The 15,912-nt window shown below is 39.8% G+C and overlaps 1 protein-coding gene across 1 annotated transcript; it reads left to right on the top strand.

Moving 5' to 3' along the window:
• The first annotated feature begins 4,345 nt into the window (after positions 1-4,345).
• slc35e2b (solute carrier family 35 member E2B) lies at positions 4,346-14,211 on the top strand. The gene is made up of 9 exons (XM_056464547.1): positions 4,346-4,732; positions 6,017-6,353; positions 6,914-7,049; positions 8,903-9,030; positions 10,050-10,170; positions 10,262-10,315; positions 10,716-10,788; positions 11,985-12,130; positions 13,517-14,211. The coding sequence occupies exons 2-9, from the start codon at positions 6,083-6,085 to the stop codon at positions 13,755-13,757; spliced, it is 1,170 nt and encodes a 389-aa protein (XP_056320522.1). The 5' UTR covers positions 4,346-4,732; positions 6,017-6,082; the 3' UTR covers positions 13,758-14,211.
• The last annotated feature ends 1,701 nt before the right edge of the window (positions 14,212-15,912 follow it).

The following is a 15,912-nucleotide window of genomic DNA, read 5'->3' on the forward strand; positions in this document are numbered from 1 at the left end:
GCGTTTTCATACAGTGTTGTGCTGGATTTTATCAATAGTCTTGCATTTACTAACACACACACTATATCTGAAGTGTTTGGAAGTAATTTGCGTTTTCCTCCTGTAGAAAAACGTCATAAGAACAATGTTTAGTGGCTCAATGTATTACTACAGTGTTTTTAAAAGTCTAAACACTTTATTGATATAGTGTACAGCCAAGCACATGTGGTCAGAACACAAACGAGTCGCAGGTAATAAAGTATTAAGCGTTTCTCCCAAAGTAAAGTCTGTCTGCCAGGTCCAAGCAAAGTTCCAGCAGGTGTCTGTAGCTCCGCCCACTCTCCGCCTCTTTGCCCTTGTTTGGTATCCCGCCGTGGGTGCGATGACGCGCGAACAAAATGGCGACGGTTGGCCGCGCCTACTTGTGGCTTCTTTTGCGCTCTTCAGAAACCTATGGGTGACGTCACGGATACTACGCCCATATATTTTACAGTCTATGGTTACAACAACTCTTGCATTCAATAAATTCAGTTATCCTTGTCTCAGATACACAACACTACTTTATTTAAAGGGGATTTAAGAGACTTTGAACGTGGCATGGTTGTTGCTGCCAGACGGGCTGCTCGGAGTATTTCAGAAACTGCTGATCTACTGGGATTTTCACGCACAACCATCTCTAGGGTTTACAGAGAATGGTCCGACAAAGAGGAAATATCCAGAGAGCGGCAGTTCTGTGGGCGCAAATGCCTTGTTGCAGCTGTTCTGAGTCAGTTAAATCAGTTGACTGTTGAAATTCAAAATGTTTAACCCAACTTGTTGAGTTATTCATGAATAACCCAATGAAGATTAAAAATAACCCAGCAAAGCACCAAATGTTTAACCCAGCTTGTTGAGTTATTCATAAATAACCCAATAAAGGTTAAAAATAACCAAACAAAGCTCCAAATATTTTAAACTTAACCATTCATTCATTCATTAATTTTCTTTTCGGCTTAGTTCCTTTATTAATCTGGGGTCGCCACAACGGAATGAACCGCCAACTTATCCAGCATATGTTTTAAGCAGAGGATGATTTGTGGATTTCATCTGTTAACGTCAGCACTCTTTATCCCCAAAACCCCCAGAGGAAGAGCTGGAGAAAGAGATGGCAGAGGAAGAGGGGATGATGAAAGAGGAGAAGAACAAAGCCGGCAGTGTGTGTTTGCAGACGGGAAAAACAGATCAACAGAACGAAGGATGAATCAAAGGGTTAGATGGAGAGATGAAGAATGACGTCAGCACGCAAACGATTCACCTTTGGTATTAATCTGACAAATTCATTCATTCATTCATTTTTCTTCAGCTTAGTCAGGGGTCGCTCCAGTAGAATGAACCGTCAACTATTCCATCATATGTTTTACACAGCAGATGCCCTTCCAGCTGCAACCCAGTACTGGGAAACACCCATACACACTCATTCTCTCTCACACACATACACTAAGGCCAATTGAGTTCATCAATTCCCCTATAGCGCATGTGTTTCCCCCCCAGCCGGGACTCGAACCAGAGACCTTCTTGTTGTGAGACCACAGTGCGACACCACTGAGCCACCGTGCCGCCATGCTTTTGACAAAAACAAACATAAATCAGCAACAACTGGCAATAAATGTTGAATGTTGATGAGTAGATAAAGCAGAAGAGAAGCGGATCAATGAGAGCGTTCACACTCAAACCAGATCTACTTCCGATCCATCTCAGGTTTACACCCTCAACACAAGACTAATCATCTAATATAGTGCCCAGATTTTCAGAAATCACTTTTTAAAAGCAATATTCAGGAGATTTGTCAGAAGTACAACACCACCAAATGATCTGATCTGTGGTTCATTCATCTTAAAGCTCACATATAAACATTTGAGTTTATAAACATTTATATAAAGCGAGTCTTTATAATATACAACTGAGAAACAACATCAAATGAGGCAAATTTAAAACTGAAATGAGTCTTGTGTGAGATATAAAGAGAAATAAACGTTTATCCACACACACACACACACACACACACACGCACACGCACACGCACACACGCACACACACACACACTTTGAATGAGAGAAGTTAAACGCTGCTGACCGTTCGCGCCAATTCCTCTCATCGTGTGCAGATTTTCTCTCTCAGACTTTAAATAATGGAGTGTTTTGGTCTGTTCTTCCTTTCATTTGTCCTGATTTGAAACTCTCTCCCCTTGTCTCGTCGTGTTTTCATCGACATTATTCCACTAGACTAAACTGAGTCCATTAGTGTTCGAGCGAATCGTCCATTTGAGTCGATTCTTTTTTAATGACTCAGTAGATCGGCTGACAAGGAACTATTTGATCTATAAATAAAATACTGAAAGCAATATAATGCTGATATGTCATTTTACCCCATTATTTATTTATTTTTATTTATTTGTTTTTATTTATTTACATAATTAATTAATTTATTGCTCATAATGCCTGTCTATAACTGGAACAGCAGTGTCGGAATCATGTGTTTAGTTTGTGTGTGTGATTGTGTGTGTGTGTGTGTGTGTGTGTGTGTGTGTGCGTGTGTGTGTGCCAGTGATGCCTGAAGGGGTTTCATGTATCATCATGTGACACACTGGAGCCAAAGGAGTCTTTGTGTCTTTTCCTCACACAGAGCCAAAGTCAAGTCCATTTATTAAAAACAAATAAATAAAAACATAGACTAAAAACATAAATAATAATTTTGTTTCTGCCACACACACACACACACACACACACACGCACGCACACACATACACACACACACACACACACACACACACACACACACACACACACACACACACACACACACACACACACACACACGCACACACACACACACACACAAAGATAATCATGATCTTTTGTTTCTCACAACTTTTACGTAATAATAAATAATAAAGCTGAATAAAGTTGAAATGGCAAAAAACAAAGTCAGAGTTGTTGTAAAGCTCATAACTGTGCAAATGCAAGAAATAAAATTAAAAGAAAAAGTCAGATATGCGAGACAAACTCAAAGAAATCTGAGAAATAAAGTGAGGATTGAGAGAACGCCTAAAAACACAGTGAATAGTTCACTAAAGAATAAAATATTTAAATAATCGAATTAAATACAGAACTGTGAAATTATAAAGTTACAATTACCTTTAACACATCAAAATAGTAAAGTACTTTACAGTAAATACTGTAGTGTTTTTGATCCATACTAAGTATAAGTAAAGTATTTTAATCTGTTGTGTTGATTCTTCAGTTGCTATGGTAACACAACAACTATACTAATCGATCTGTTATGGTGATTCTACAGTTGCTATGGTAACACAACAACTATACTAATCGATCTGTTGTGGTGATTCTACAGTTGCTATAGTAACACAACAACTATACTAATCGATCTGCTGTGCTGATTCTACAGTTGCTATGGTAACACAACAACTATACTGATCGATCTGTTGTGGTGATTCTACAGTTGCTATGGTAACACAACAACTATAGTAATTGATCTGTTGTGGTGATTCTACAGTTGCTATGGTAACTCAACTACTATAGTAATTGATCTGTTGTGGTGATTCTACAGTTGCTATGGTAACTCAACTACTATAGTAATCGATCTGTTGTGGTGATTCTACAGTTGCTATGGTAACACAACTACTATAGTAATTGATCTGTTGTGGTGATTCTACAGTTGCTATGGTAACTCAACTACTATAGTAATCGATCTGTTGTGGTGATTCTTCAGTTGCTATGGTAACACAACAACTATAGTAATTGATCTGTTGTGGTGATTCTACAGTTGCTATGGTAACACAACAACTATACAAATCGAACTGTTGTGGTGATTCTACAGTTCCTATGGTAACACAACAACTACCCTACTTGATCTGTTGTGGTGATTCTACAGTTGCTATGGTAACACAACAACTATATTATACTAAAGTATAATATAAACAAATGCTCCAATACTGTAGTTGTAGGCCAGGGTATAGAGTAATAAACAACACACCACAATGTATACAGTATAATACACTTTACTGTAGTATGGTTAAAAAAACTACATTATCTATTATTAATTACTGTAATATTCATGAGTTTGTTGCGTTTGTTTTGTTTTTTTACTCAGAAATTTAATTGGATCATGTGGACACTAGAGAAAAATAAATAAAAACATGATGCCTGTTATGAATTATGTTTTTTTTACTGTTTTGACCGAATTAAATCATTATTTCGTGCACTTAAACCTGACAAGCGAACAGAGGTCGGCTGTTGTGTTTTTACGTGTGTTCGCTGTGTCACGTGACAGGTTCCAAACAATGAGATGAACTTCCGGTCCGCTAGACTCCGCCCACTCAGGAACACGCCGTGAATGGCGATAGCTGCTCTTCTTCTTCTTCTGCTTTGCGTTTTGCGTCTTTTGTGTTGTTTTAAACTTCCGCGAGTTGTCCGGTGTGCTGTGAGTGTGTGTGCAGTGATTCCTGCGACCGGAAACAAGCGTTTGTGGAGAGCACACTGACCGCAGATCAGCTCCTGATGAGAGAGAAAGAGAAACGACAAAAGACACACACACACACACACACGCACTGCTGCTGTTCTGCACATGAAGACGTGTCAATAGAGTCCCTCTGATACACACACACACACACACACACACACACACACACACACACATGAGTGAGTGTGTCGCCGGAGCGGAGATGAGGAGTCTTCCGTGTGTGTGATGAAAACACTGGGTAGAGTATGATATTATTCATATTAAACCAAGCACTGAGAGAGAGAGTGAGTGAGTGAGTGTTTATCTGTGAGTGTGTGTGGGTGTATTTATGTTTGAACTTGTGTGTGTTTAAGTGTGTTTGTGTGTCAGTCAGTCATTGTGTGTATGTTTATCTGTGGTGTGTGTGTGTGTGTGTGTTTGTGTGTCAGTCAGTGTCTGTGTCTCTGTTTAAGTGAATGTGTGTATATATGTTGATCTGTAAGGTATGAGTGTCAGTGTGTGTATGTTTGTCTATTTGAGAGTGTGTGTGTGTGTGTTTGCGTGTGTGTTTGTGTGTGTGTGCGCGCATGCGTCTGTCTGTTTGAGTTTGTGTGTCAGTCAATCTGTGTGTGTGGTGTGTGAATGTACAGTTGTGTACATCTCCTTCATGCAGCAGTGTGCTGTTGATAAGTATGACAGGATGAGCTCATGAATATGCAAATGTGTAAACGCTCAGTATTTGCACTGACACACCTGACATCATTATAGGACACGTTTAATCCAAGAGACTTTTATTTTGAAGAAACTTTAATACAAAGCAAAATACAAAATAATGTCTTGACCTGTAGACAATTATATTAATAAATAAATAATACACTACGGTCAGTTTAGTTGATCAATTCCCCTATAGCGCATGTGTTTGGACTGTGGGGGAAACCGGAGCACCCGGAGGAAACCCACACCAACACGGGGAGAACATGCAAACTCCACACAGAAACACCAACTGACCCATCCGGGACTCGAACCAGAGACCTTCTTGCTGTGAGGCCACAGTGCTGACCACTGAGCCACCGTGATGCCCAAAATGACAACAGGAAGGTTCTAAAAGTCAGTAGTGATTGTAGTTGTGTGAAACAGTGGTCAGATGTGAACGACGGTGTTAGTTTAGGTTTAGTTCTGTCTTCAGCTCTTCCTGTGGTTAATCTAATGCTGGAATCAGGAGACACACTGCTGTAAATACACTGATGTTGCTCAAATAAACTCCTATAAACTCTAACCGGTGAGACCAGATTGCTTTTACCTGCTGTAGAATCGATCACTCCAGGATGTTATCATAAACACACACACTCACATGAACACACATCATGTATATGTAGTTGTGTGTGTGTGTGTGTGTGTGTGTGTGTGTGTTGCATGTAAAGTCTGCTAGTTTTACCACCACTAGACTTTACTATCGGTTATTTCTTTGAGCACTTGAGGTTAAATGATGGCAGGATTTTGTGTGAACGAACCCTTTAATGAGTGTGTTATCCTGTGTTTGCAGACGTCCACCTCTCTGTGTGTGTGTTAGTATGTAAAGTCTGCTAGTTTTCCTCCGTCCTGCATCATCATGAGCGGCGGTGGCGGTGGCGGGGAGCGCTCCTCCAGATTATCGTCATGTTCCCGTCCGGAGCGTGTGTGTCTGTCCCGCAGCGAGAGCTCGCCCGGAGAGCCTGTGCTGAAGATCACCATCACTGAAACCACCGTGATCGAAGCCGACGCTGGGATCTGGAGCTCCAGAGCGCTCACACACCTCACACTCTGGTACTTCTTCAGCTTCTGCACACTCTTCCTCAACAAATACATCCTCTCACTGCTGGAGGGAGAGCCCAGCATGCTGGGTGAGTGCTGCACACACACACACACACACACACACACACACACACACTCTGGTACTTCACCTGAATATAATAATATAAACTATAAACATTTATACTGTATCAGACACCGTCTGTCTGTGATCGCAGCGTCGACCTACTGGCTGTGGTGTAATATACTCACTGGCCACTTTATTAGGTACACCTCTCCAACTGCTCGTTTCTGCAAATTTCTAATCAGCCAATCACATGGCAGCAGCTCACTGCATTTAGGCCTGAAGTTGTTCAGTCATGATCAATAACGTCTACATCACTCTGCTGGTGTTTAACGGACAGGTTGGAGTTTTCCTGCATCCATCACCTCGTATATGGGAATGATTCATATCGATGTCAACGCAAAACAGATAAAGATTCAAACTCGAGTCGATTCTTATAAACGACTCTGAATCGACTCTTTATTTTGAGGATCAGCAGTTTCAGATTGAATCCTCAGCTGGATGTTTCACTTCACTACACACTACATAGAAGGTCATTTCTAAAATGCATAATAGGAGGTCTTCAATGTGCTTTATGATGTATCTCAGGAGCCGTCCAGATGCTGTCCACCACGGTGATCGGCTGTGTGCAGATGTTTGTGCCGTGTCCACTGTACCAGCATAAATCCCGCTCCGAATATCCCTCCAACTTCATCATGATCATGCTGTTTGTAGGACTCATGAGGTGCACTTTTACTCTTTATTTACTTGCAATACTGAATGACGGAGCCACATAACAAACATAAAGTATTAAAGATGCTGTATGTCAGTTTCTGACTCTTCTAAAGTGTAACAGCATCATGTGTGTGGAGATATTTAGAAACATGCTCAGTGAACACTCTTGTTTATCTGAAACACAATGCTGAAGTCAGATATTCTGCTGTGATCATGTGTGTTACGTGCCGGAGCATCTGTCTTTGTTTTGATTTCTTGTCTCCGCCCACTGCCAGTTTAGCCAATTATATTTCAGCACCCGGGTTGCCAGATAGTGGAAAACAGCATATTTCATTCATTCAGTCAGGAAGACTCTCTAGGCATGCGTCAGTGACTGAAACGTGCCCTCTGGTGGACAGTAGCAGACTCAGAAATGAGACGCAGATTCAGAGTTCCACATGAGGTTATTAATCAGCCAATAATATAAATATTACGAGCGTAAACATTAGCTGAGCAGGTCTCATTGTAACCTCAATCTGGTCCTCAATCTGACAACCTGCACTTGTATGTGTTTTCGTCCAGGGGTGCAATACCTAGTTTAAACACTGGGTGTCAAACTGACATGCGGCACCTTTTAAATATTGCTGAAATATTGTCGTCTGTAATTAAGAAACTCGTTTACGCTGAGCATTTTTTTTTTGGATTTGTGTCTTGATAAATGATTTTTTTATTGTTTAAAAAATATAAATATTCAAATTATTATGGGAAAATATATATATTGTTAACTTTTGAGTACATGTACGGTATTTAAGGCAAGTCTATTATAAGTATTAATATTGTGTATTTGGAGCAGATAAAGTCAAGCCTGAAATGATCAATGCTTGTTTTGAAACTGCACATAGTTAGTCTTGAGGTGAGCAATAAATAATCTGTGTAGCTTAATCCACTTGTTTGTTTTGATAATCTGGTTAATCAAAGTAAATCTGACCAATGGCAGTTTCTGATTGTGTGAAATATGCGTAGCCACACCCCCTCCAAGCGTTAGTTTGCTGTGAGTGAAAGATGAAAGGCGGGGCTAAAAACAAAACCCCGCCCCTACTTAATATTCTATTTTAGTTGTATGTATATCACCATACTTGAATAAAAGTCTGCAGCAGATTCTGCTTCATGCAGACGATCAAATGATGTAAAAACATTCAAAGATTTCAATAAATAATGAATTATTCAAATAATAAAACAATAATAATAGGAGTGGCTCAGTGGTCAGCACTGTGGCCTCACAGCACTCAGGTCGCTAGTTCGAGCCTTCTGTGTGGAGTTTGCATGTTCTCCCCATGTTGGTGTGGGTTTCCTCCGGGTGGTCCAGTTTCCCCCACAGTCCAAACACATGCGCTATAGGGGAACTGATCAACTAAACTGGCTGTAGTGAATGAGTGTGTGAGTGTGTATGGGTGTTTCCCAGTACTGGGTTGCAGCTAGAAAAATTCGCAGTGTAAAACATATGCTGGAATAGTTGGCGGTTCATTCCTCTGTGGTGACCTCTAATGAATAAAGGGACTAAGCTGTAAGAAAATAAATAATAATAATAATATGTGTATGTTTATATAATTTATTTGAATGTAAAAGGAGAATTTCACACTGTAATGATGTGTATGGATCCGCTTCAGTATGTATGCGTGTGTGTGTGTGTGTGTGTGTGTGTGTGCGCAGTGGCTGAGGTGTTGCTGCAGTGTTGTTTGTGTAGTGGGATATGAATGTGTGTGTGTGTGTGTGTGTGTGTGTGTTGTTTTCAGCTTGACAATAGTGGGCAGGGTTGTGTTGTGACTGTAGAGGTGTGACGGCTGACGCTCTCAGGGACTCTGAACTGGTTTGTCTGCTCTGCAGGTTCACTACAGTGGTGCTGGGCTTGGTCAGCCTGAAGAATGTGGCCGTCTCCTTCGCTGAGACGGTGAAGAGCTCGGCGCCCATATTCACTGTCATCATGTCCCGCCTCATACTGGGAGAATACACTGGTACACACACACACACACACACACACACACACACACACACACACACTGATACCAGATACACACTCATGCAGACACACACTGATACAGATACACACATTCAGACACATGCACACACACACAAATGGATAAATACTGTACACACACAAGTGCAAATACCCACACACACAGAGATACAAATGCAGACACACACACACACACACTGATTCACACATGCAGACACACACTTAATACATTCACACACAGAGGTACAAACACACACACAGATACACAGACACACACATACTGATACACACTTGCAGACACACACACACACACACACACACAGATACACACAAAAACCGATACACACAGACACACACATACTGATACACACTTGCAGACACACGCACACATGTATACACACACACACTGATACACACAAACAGATACACAGACACACACATACTGGTACACACATGCAGACATACACACACACACACACACACACACACACACACACACACACACGTATGTAGACACACACAAGCACAGATACACAGACACACACATACTGACACACACATGCAGACATACACTCACACACTGATACACACAAACAAATACACACACACAGTGATTTTCATACACAAGCACAGGCATACACACACATGCAGATACAGGCACACAGATATACACACACAGACAAGCGCGCAGACACACACAAGCGCACACACACAAAGGCCGACGCACACACCAAGTCACACTAGAGTTACAGATACACACACACACGCATGCAAAAACACGCATGCAGACACAGACGCACGTAGACACTTTCTCTCACACACACACACACACACACACACACACACACAAATACACACAAACATACACACAGACACACACTCAAACACAAATAAACAACCACACATTTGCATAAACGTTGTTTGTTTGTGCGTGTGCGTGTGCGTGTGTGTGTGTGTGTGTATGTGTGTGTGTGTGCGCGCGCGCGCGCGCGTGTGTGTGTGTGTGTGTGTGTGTAGGGTTCTGGGTGAATATGTCTCTGGTGCCGGTGATGGCGGGTCTGGCGCTCTGCACAGCCACTGAGATCAGCTTCAACATGCTGGGCTTCTCTGCTGCGCTCTCCACCAACATCATGGACTGGTGCTGCGCTCACACACACTCTCACACACTCACACACACACACAAACACACACAGAAACGCAGGTGTAATGCGCTCTGTCTCTGTGTTCAGTCTGCAGAATGTGTTCTCCAAGAAGCTGCTGAGTGGAGACAAGTATAAGTTCAGGTCAGTGGTGTGGAGTCATTGAGCTGGGGTGTGTGCAGTGTTTGAGCTGTGTTAGTAAAGATTTACAATCAACAAACCCTTCTGAAGCACTCATCTTACTCTGTTAACTCCAGCGTGTGCTAACACATTATTATTATTATTATTATTTCATATATTATAATGGAGCCAAAATTAAAATCCTCTAATGATAAAAAATGAATTAACAGTTGATCATATCTAAATATGGTTTTAATCGCATTTTCCCACCGCTACATCCCACACACAGCCATGTGCAGAGCGAAACAAGAACATTTAGACTCAAACTGTAAACCAGAAGCAGTGTAGGGTTGATGATAACTGATGCTGTTCTTCACTGAGTGTATGAGCAGAAGAGCTGTGACTCTTCCTCTCTTCTGTGCAGTCCTCCAGAGCTTCAGTTTTACACCAGCGCGTTTGCAGTCATCATGCTCATACCGGCCTGGATCTTCCTGATGGTCAGTCCTGCACGCTTTTACACTATTCTACATGCGTTTTACACTGGTCACAAGCCTAACACTTTTACATGCTTTTTTATATGCTTTTTACACTGTTTTACATGCTTTTTACATACTTTTTACACTGTTTTACATGCTTTAACTCTTTTACATGCTTTACATACTTTTTACACTATTTTACATGCTTTAACTCTTTTACATGCTTTTTACATACTTTTTACACTATTTTACATGCTTTTTACATACTTTTTACACAATTTTACATGCTTTTTACACTATTTTACATGCTTTAACTCTTTTACATGCTTTTTACACTCTTTTACATGCTTTTTACACTCTTTTACATGCTTTTTCACATGCTTTTTACATGCTTTTTACGCTGTTTAAATGCTTTAACTCTTTTACATGCTTTTTACACTGTTTTACATGCTTTTTACATAGTTTTTACACTATTATACATGCTTTTTACATGCTTTTTACGCTGTTTTAAATGCTTTAACTCCTTTACATGCTTTTTACACTGTTTTACATGCTTTTTATGTTTTTTTACGCTGTTTTACATGCCTTTAAACTATTTTACATGCTTTATACACTGTTTACATGCTTTTTACATGCTTGTTACACTGTTCACATGCTTTTTACGCTGTTTTACATGCTTTTACTCTTACATGCTTTTTACGCTGTTTTACATGTTTTTTTACGCTGTTTTACATGCCTTTACACTATTTTACATGCTTTTTACACTGTTCACATGCTTTTACACTTTTACATGCTTGTTAGACTGTGCACATGCTTTTACACATGCGTTTTACACTCTTTTACATGCTTTTTACACTGTTCTCATGCTTTTTACACAGTTTACAAGCTTTAGCACTCTTACACACTAACACTTACATGCTTTTTACTCTGTTGTACATGCTTTTTACATTGTTCACATGATTTAACCCTCTTTTACATACTTTTAACATGCTTTACATCCTTTTACATGTTTTTACACTCTTTACATGCTTTTACCCTCTTTTACATGCGTTTACAGTGTTTTACATGTTTTTACCATGTTTTACATGCTTTGACAAACTCAAAATGTATGTGCCTTTTATGCAATATTCCAAATTGCACATAAAAATAGGTGAGTGTGTTTGTGTGTGTGTTTGTTTGTAGCCTGTATCCACTGCTAATGTGTGTGTGTCCCGCAGGACTTTCCAGGCATTGGGAAGAGTGAACGCTCCTTCAGACTGTCTCAGGACATCGTGGTGCTGCTGCTGCTGGATGGGGCTCTGTTCCACTTGCAGAGTGTCACTGCATACGCCCTCATGGGTCGCATCTCACCCGTCACATTTAGGTCAGTAACACACACACACACACACACACACACACACACACACACACACACACACACACACACACACTACAGGTCACATTTCACACACATAATGCGTAGCACACACCACACAATATGACAATGTGAGCTACACGCTGCAAACGTTCACACTGTCTTTATCTTTAAAGGGATAAATCACTCAAAACTGAAAATACTCTCATCATGTACTCACCCTTTACTCAGTAAAAGAGTTGACTGCTTAGTAGATGAGCTTACTTACTGACTAGCAAGTAGGTGAGTTGACTAGTGAGTAGATGAGTTGACCTATTGACTAGTTAGTAGATGAGTTGACTAGAGAAGAGATAAGTTGACTAGTGAGTAAATGAGTTGACCTGTTGACTAGTAAGTAGATGAGTTGACTAGTGAGTAGATGAGTTGACCTGTTGACTAGTGAGTAGATCTGTTGACTAGTGAGTAGATGAATTGACTCCTTGTCTCATTGACTAGTGAGTAGATGAGTTGACTTGTTGACCCATTGACGTGTGAGTATATAAGTTGACAAGTGATTAGATGAGTTGATTGAGTTGACTCATTGACTAGTGAGTAGGTGAGTTGACTAGTGAGTAGATGAGTTGACCCAATAACTGAGTACATGAGTTGACTACTAAGTAGAGTAGTTAGTGAGTTGACTCGTTGACCCATTGACTAGTGAGTAGATGAGTTGACTAGTGAGTAGATGATTGAGTTGACTCATTGACTAGTGAGTAGGTGAGTTGACCCTATTACTAATGAGTACGTGAGTTGACACGTTGACTAGTAAGTAGATGAGTTGATTAGTGAGTTGACTCATTGACTAGTGAGTAGGTGAGTTGACTAGTGAGTAGATGAGTTGATTAGTGAGTTGACTCATTGACTAGTGAGTAGGTGAGTTGACTAGTGAGTAGATGAGTTGATTAGTGAGTTGACTCATTGACTAGTGAGTAGGTGAGTTGACTAGAGAGTAGATGAGTTGACCCAATAACTAATGAGTACATGTGTTGACTACTAAGTAGATGAGTTAATTAGTGAGTTGACTCGTTGACCAATTGACTAGTGAGTAGAAAAGTTGACTAGTAAGTAGATGAGTTGATTGAGTTGACTCATTGACTAGTGAGTAGGTAAGATGACCCAATAACTAATGAGTACATGAGTTGACACGTTGACTAGTAAGTAGATGAGTTGACTACGGAGTAGGTGAGTTAATTACTGATTAGATGAGTTTATTACATAAACTGTTAAGATTATAATGTGTTGTGTGTGTGTGTGTGTGTGTCTACTTGTGTGTTGTGTGTGTGTCTGCTTGTGTGTGATCAAACTGATGAGATTATAACGTGTGTGTTGTGTGTGTTGTGTGTGTTTGTCTGCTAGCGTGGCGAGCACAGTGAAGCATGCGCTGTCCATCTGGCTGAGCATCATTGTGTTCAGTAACCCCATCACAGTGGTCTCCGCCATCGGGACACTCATGGTGTTTGTGGGAGTTCTGCTTTACAACAAGGCCAAACAGTTCCAGAGAGATGCTCTGGTCCAGCATGCTCTCGACCAATCAACAGAAGCCGAGCAGAAACCCATGATCCAGAACGGTGACGTCACGTCCACCAAACTAACCTAACACACGGGCTCCACACGGACACTGGCTCTGCACAATAAAAGCTCGTGAGTTTCTATATCAGGTTTCACAGAGGGGCTTTGCCTTATCAAAAACTGTCACAATAACTGTGGTTCCGGGACCTCATCATTGCTAAACGTCTAATATTGACTTGTGCTGGTTTTGAGGGAACCAACAGAGTCAAACTCCTGAACAAGCATTGAAATACAATGTGGTGTTTCACTGTCTGAGGGCTTTATCTTGAGGACGGTGTGTAGTTTGAGTGAATGACGGACTCTTACCAGCAAATATTCACCTCATATTTGACCACTCAATCAAAAGGAATGTTTTCATTAGCGCCGATTAATCGTGACTAATCGCATACAAAATAAATGTTGGTTTATATGTGTGTGTGTTTATATACGTGCATAAATGTATATACTTTCAAAATACTTGTATATATATATATTCATATGTATAGATAATTTTCTGATAGATATCTATTCTATACATTAATACACATGTATGTGTGTTAAATATATATATATATATATATATATATATATATATATATAAATAATAAATACACAGAATGCACAATTATGTGTAAGCAAACATTTATTTTGTAAGCTATTAGTCACGATTAATCATTTCTCAGCACTAGTTTCTCTTTTTTTGCATTAGGACAGTGATGTTTATATTTATGAGCATCATTTTTGCAGTGCATTGTGAATCAAAAATAAAATAATCACAGTGCAAAAAAAAAAACATTAATTTATAACATAATAAACAATTTTCGTTACACTTATGGATTCATTGATTTGAAAATAATGTTATCAAATGAGTTTTTATGCTAAATTAAGGTGATTTTCTCATTTGATTTCGAGGTGAATGAGGATGTTGGGCGTTCCTCGAGCTGATATTTTGCACAGGAATTATCATGTAGAATTGAAAGGAAATTGAAACGCCTCACATTCCATCATTTGTGTGAAATTAAATCTAATTTTGTATATTTTTCGGTGCATTCCAAATGCAATGATTGTAGCACATCTCAATCTGCGTCCATTTTGTATGTTTCCTAATAATGATTTGCTGTATTGTTACAAAAACTGACCTAATATTTGCCTTATTTTTGGGGTTTAATGTCTGGAATATCGTGTCGTGGTTTAGATTTGGAACATCAGAGATAATTGTGTCTATTTGAGCAGTTTTACGTGTGTTTTTCCCTGTGTGTTTTCATAACTCGGGTTTCTGTTTGTTATCAGTGTTTAGTTTGAGGTTTCTTTCTGACAGGAACAGTACAAAACTTGATGAAAACTGCAGTTCCGATTCTCTTATCTGTGTTTGTGAGACTTTCATGTTTGTTTTGGTCATTTACTGTAACCACTAATGGGAATTCTGTATAATTTGATCTTGTGGATTAAAAACATTCAAATAAAAATGTGCATTCATTTGTTATGATGGTAAACATTCATTCATTCATTTTCTTTTAGTGTAGTCCTTTTATTTATTCATCACCACAGCGGAATGAACTGCCAACTATTCCAGCATATGTTTTATGCAGCAGATGCCCTTCCAGTATTGGGAGACACTCATACACTACGGCCAATTTAGATGATCAATTCCCCTATAGCGCATGTGTTTGGACTGTGGGGGAAACCGGAGCACCCGGAGAAAACCACACCAACCCGGGGAGAACATGCAAACTCCACACAGAAACACCAACTGACCCAGCCGAGACTCAAACCAGAGTCCTTCTTACTGTGTGAGGCCTTAGTCTAACCTGTATAAAACCCAATAAAGGCATCGTTATCTTTGTTAAAAGGCATGAGTGATGTAAATATTTGCGGTCCATGTTAACAGTTATAAAGCGTGTCTGTGTAGAGTAATGTAGCTCTACAGTTTATTGTTTTACTCCTCAACATGGCGCTCGTAAATGAATCACGATGTCTGTTTATGTCACACACGGCCTGATTTATGCTGTATACCTTGTATATAACAATAGGCCAAACTAACTTATTAGTAGTCTTACTTAATAGTCTTAAGTTTTATTATAGTCTTCAAAGTCTTATCATGATAATATGTAGTTTTAATGTGACGTGAAATAAGGAGGTCAAGAATAATTTCAAAACCGTTACAGTTCGAGTGCCAACGCGATGAGGTGATTTGTGTTACTTTT

Source organism: Danio aesculapii, chromosome 8 (assembly GCF_903798145.1).
Source record: "Danio aesculapii chromosome 8, fDanAes4.1, whole genome shotgun sequence".
NCBI lineage: Eukaryota > Metazoa > Chordata > Actinopteri > Cypriniformes > Danionidae > Danio > Danio aesculapii.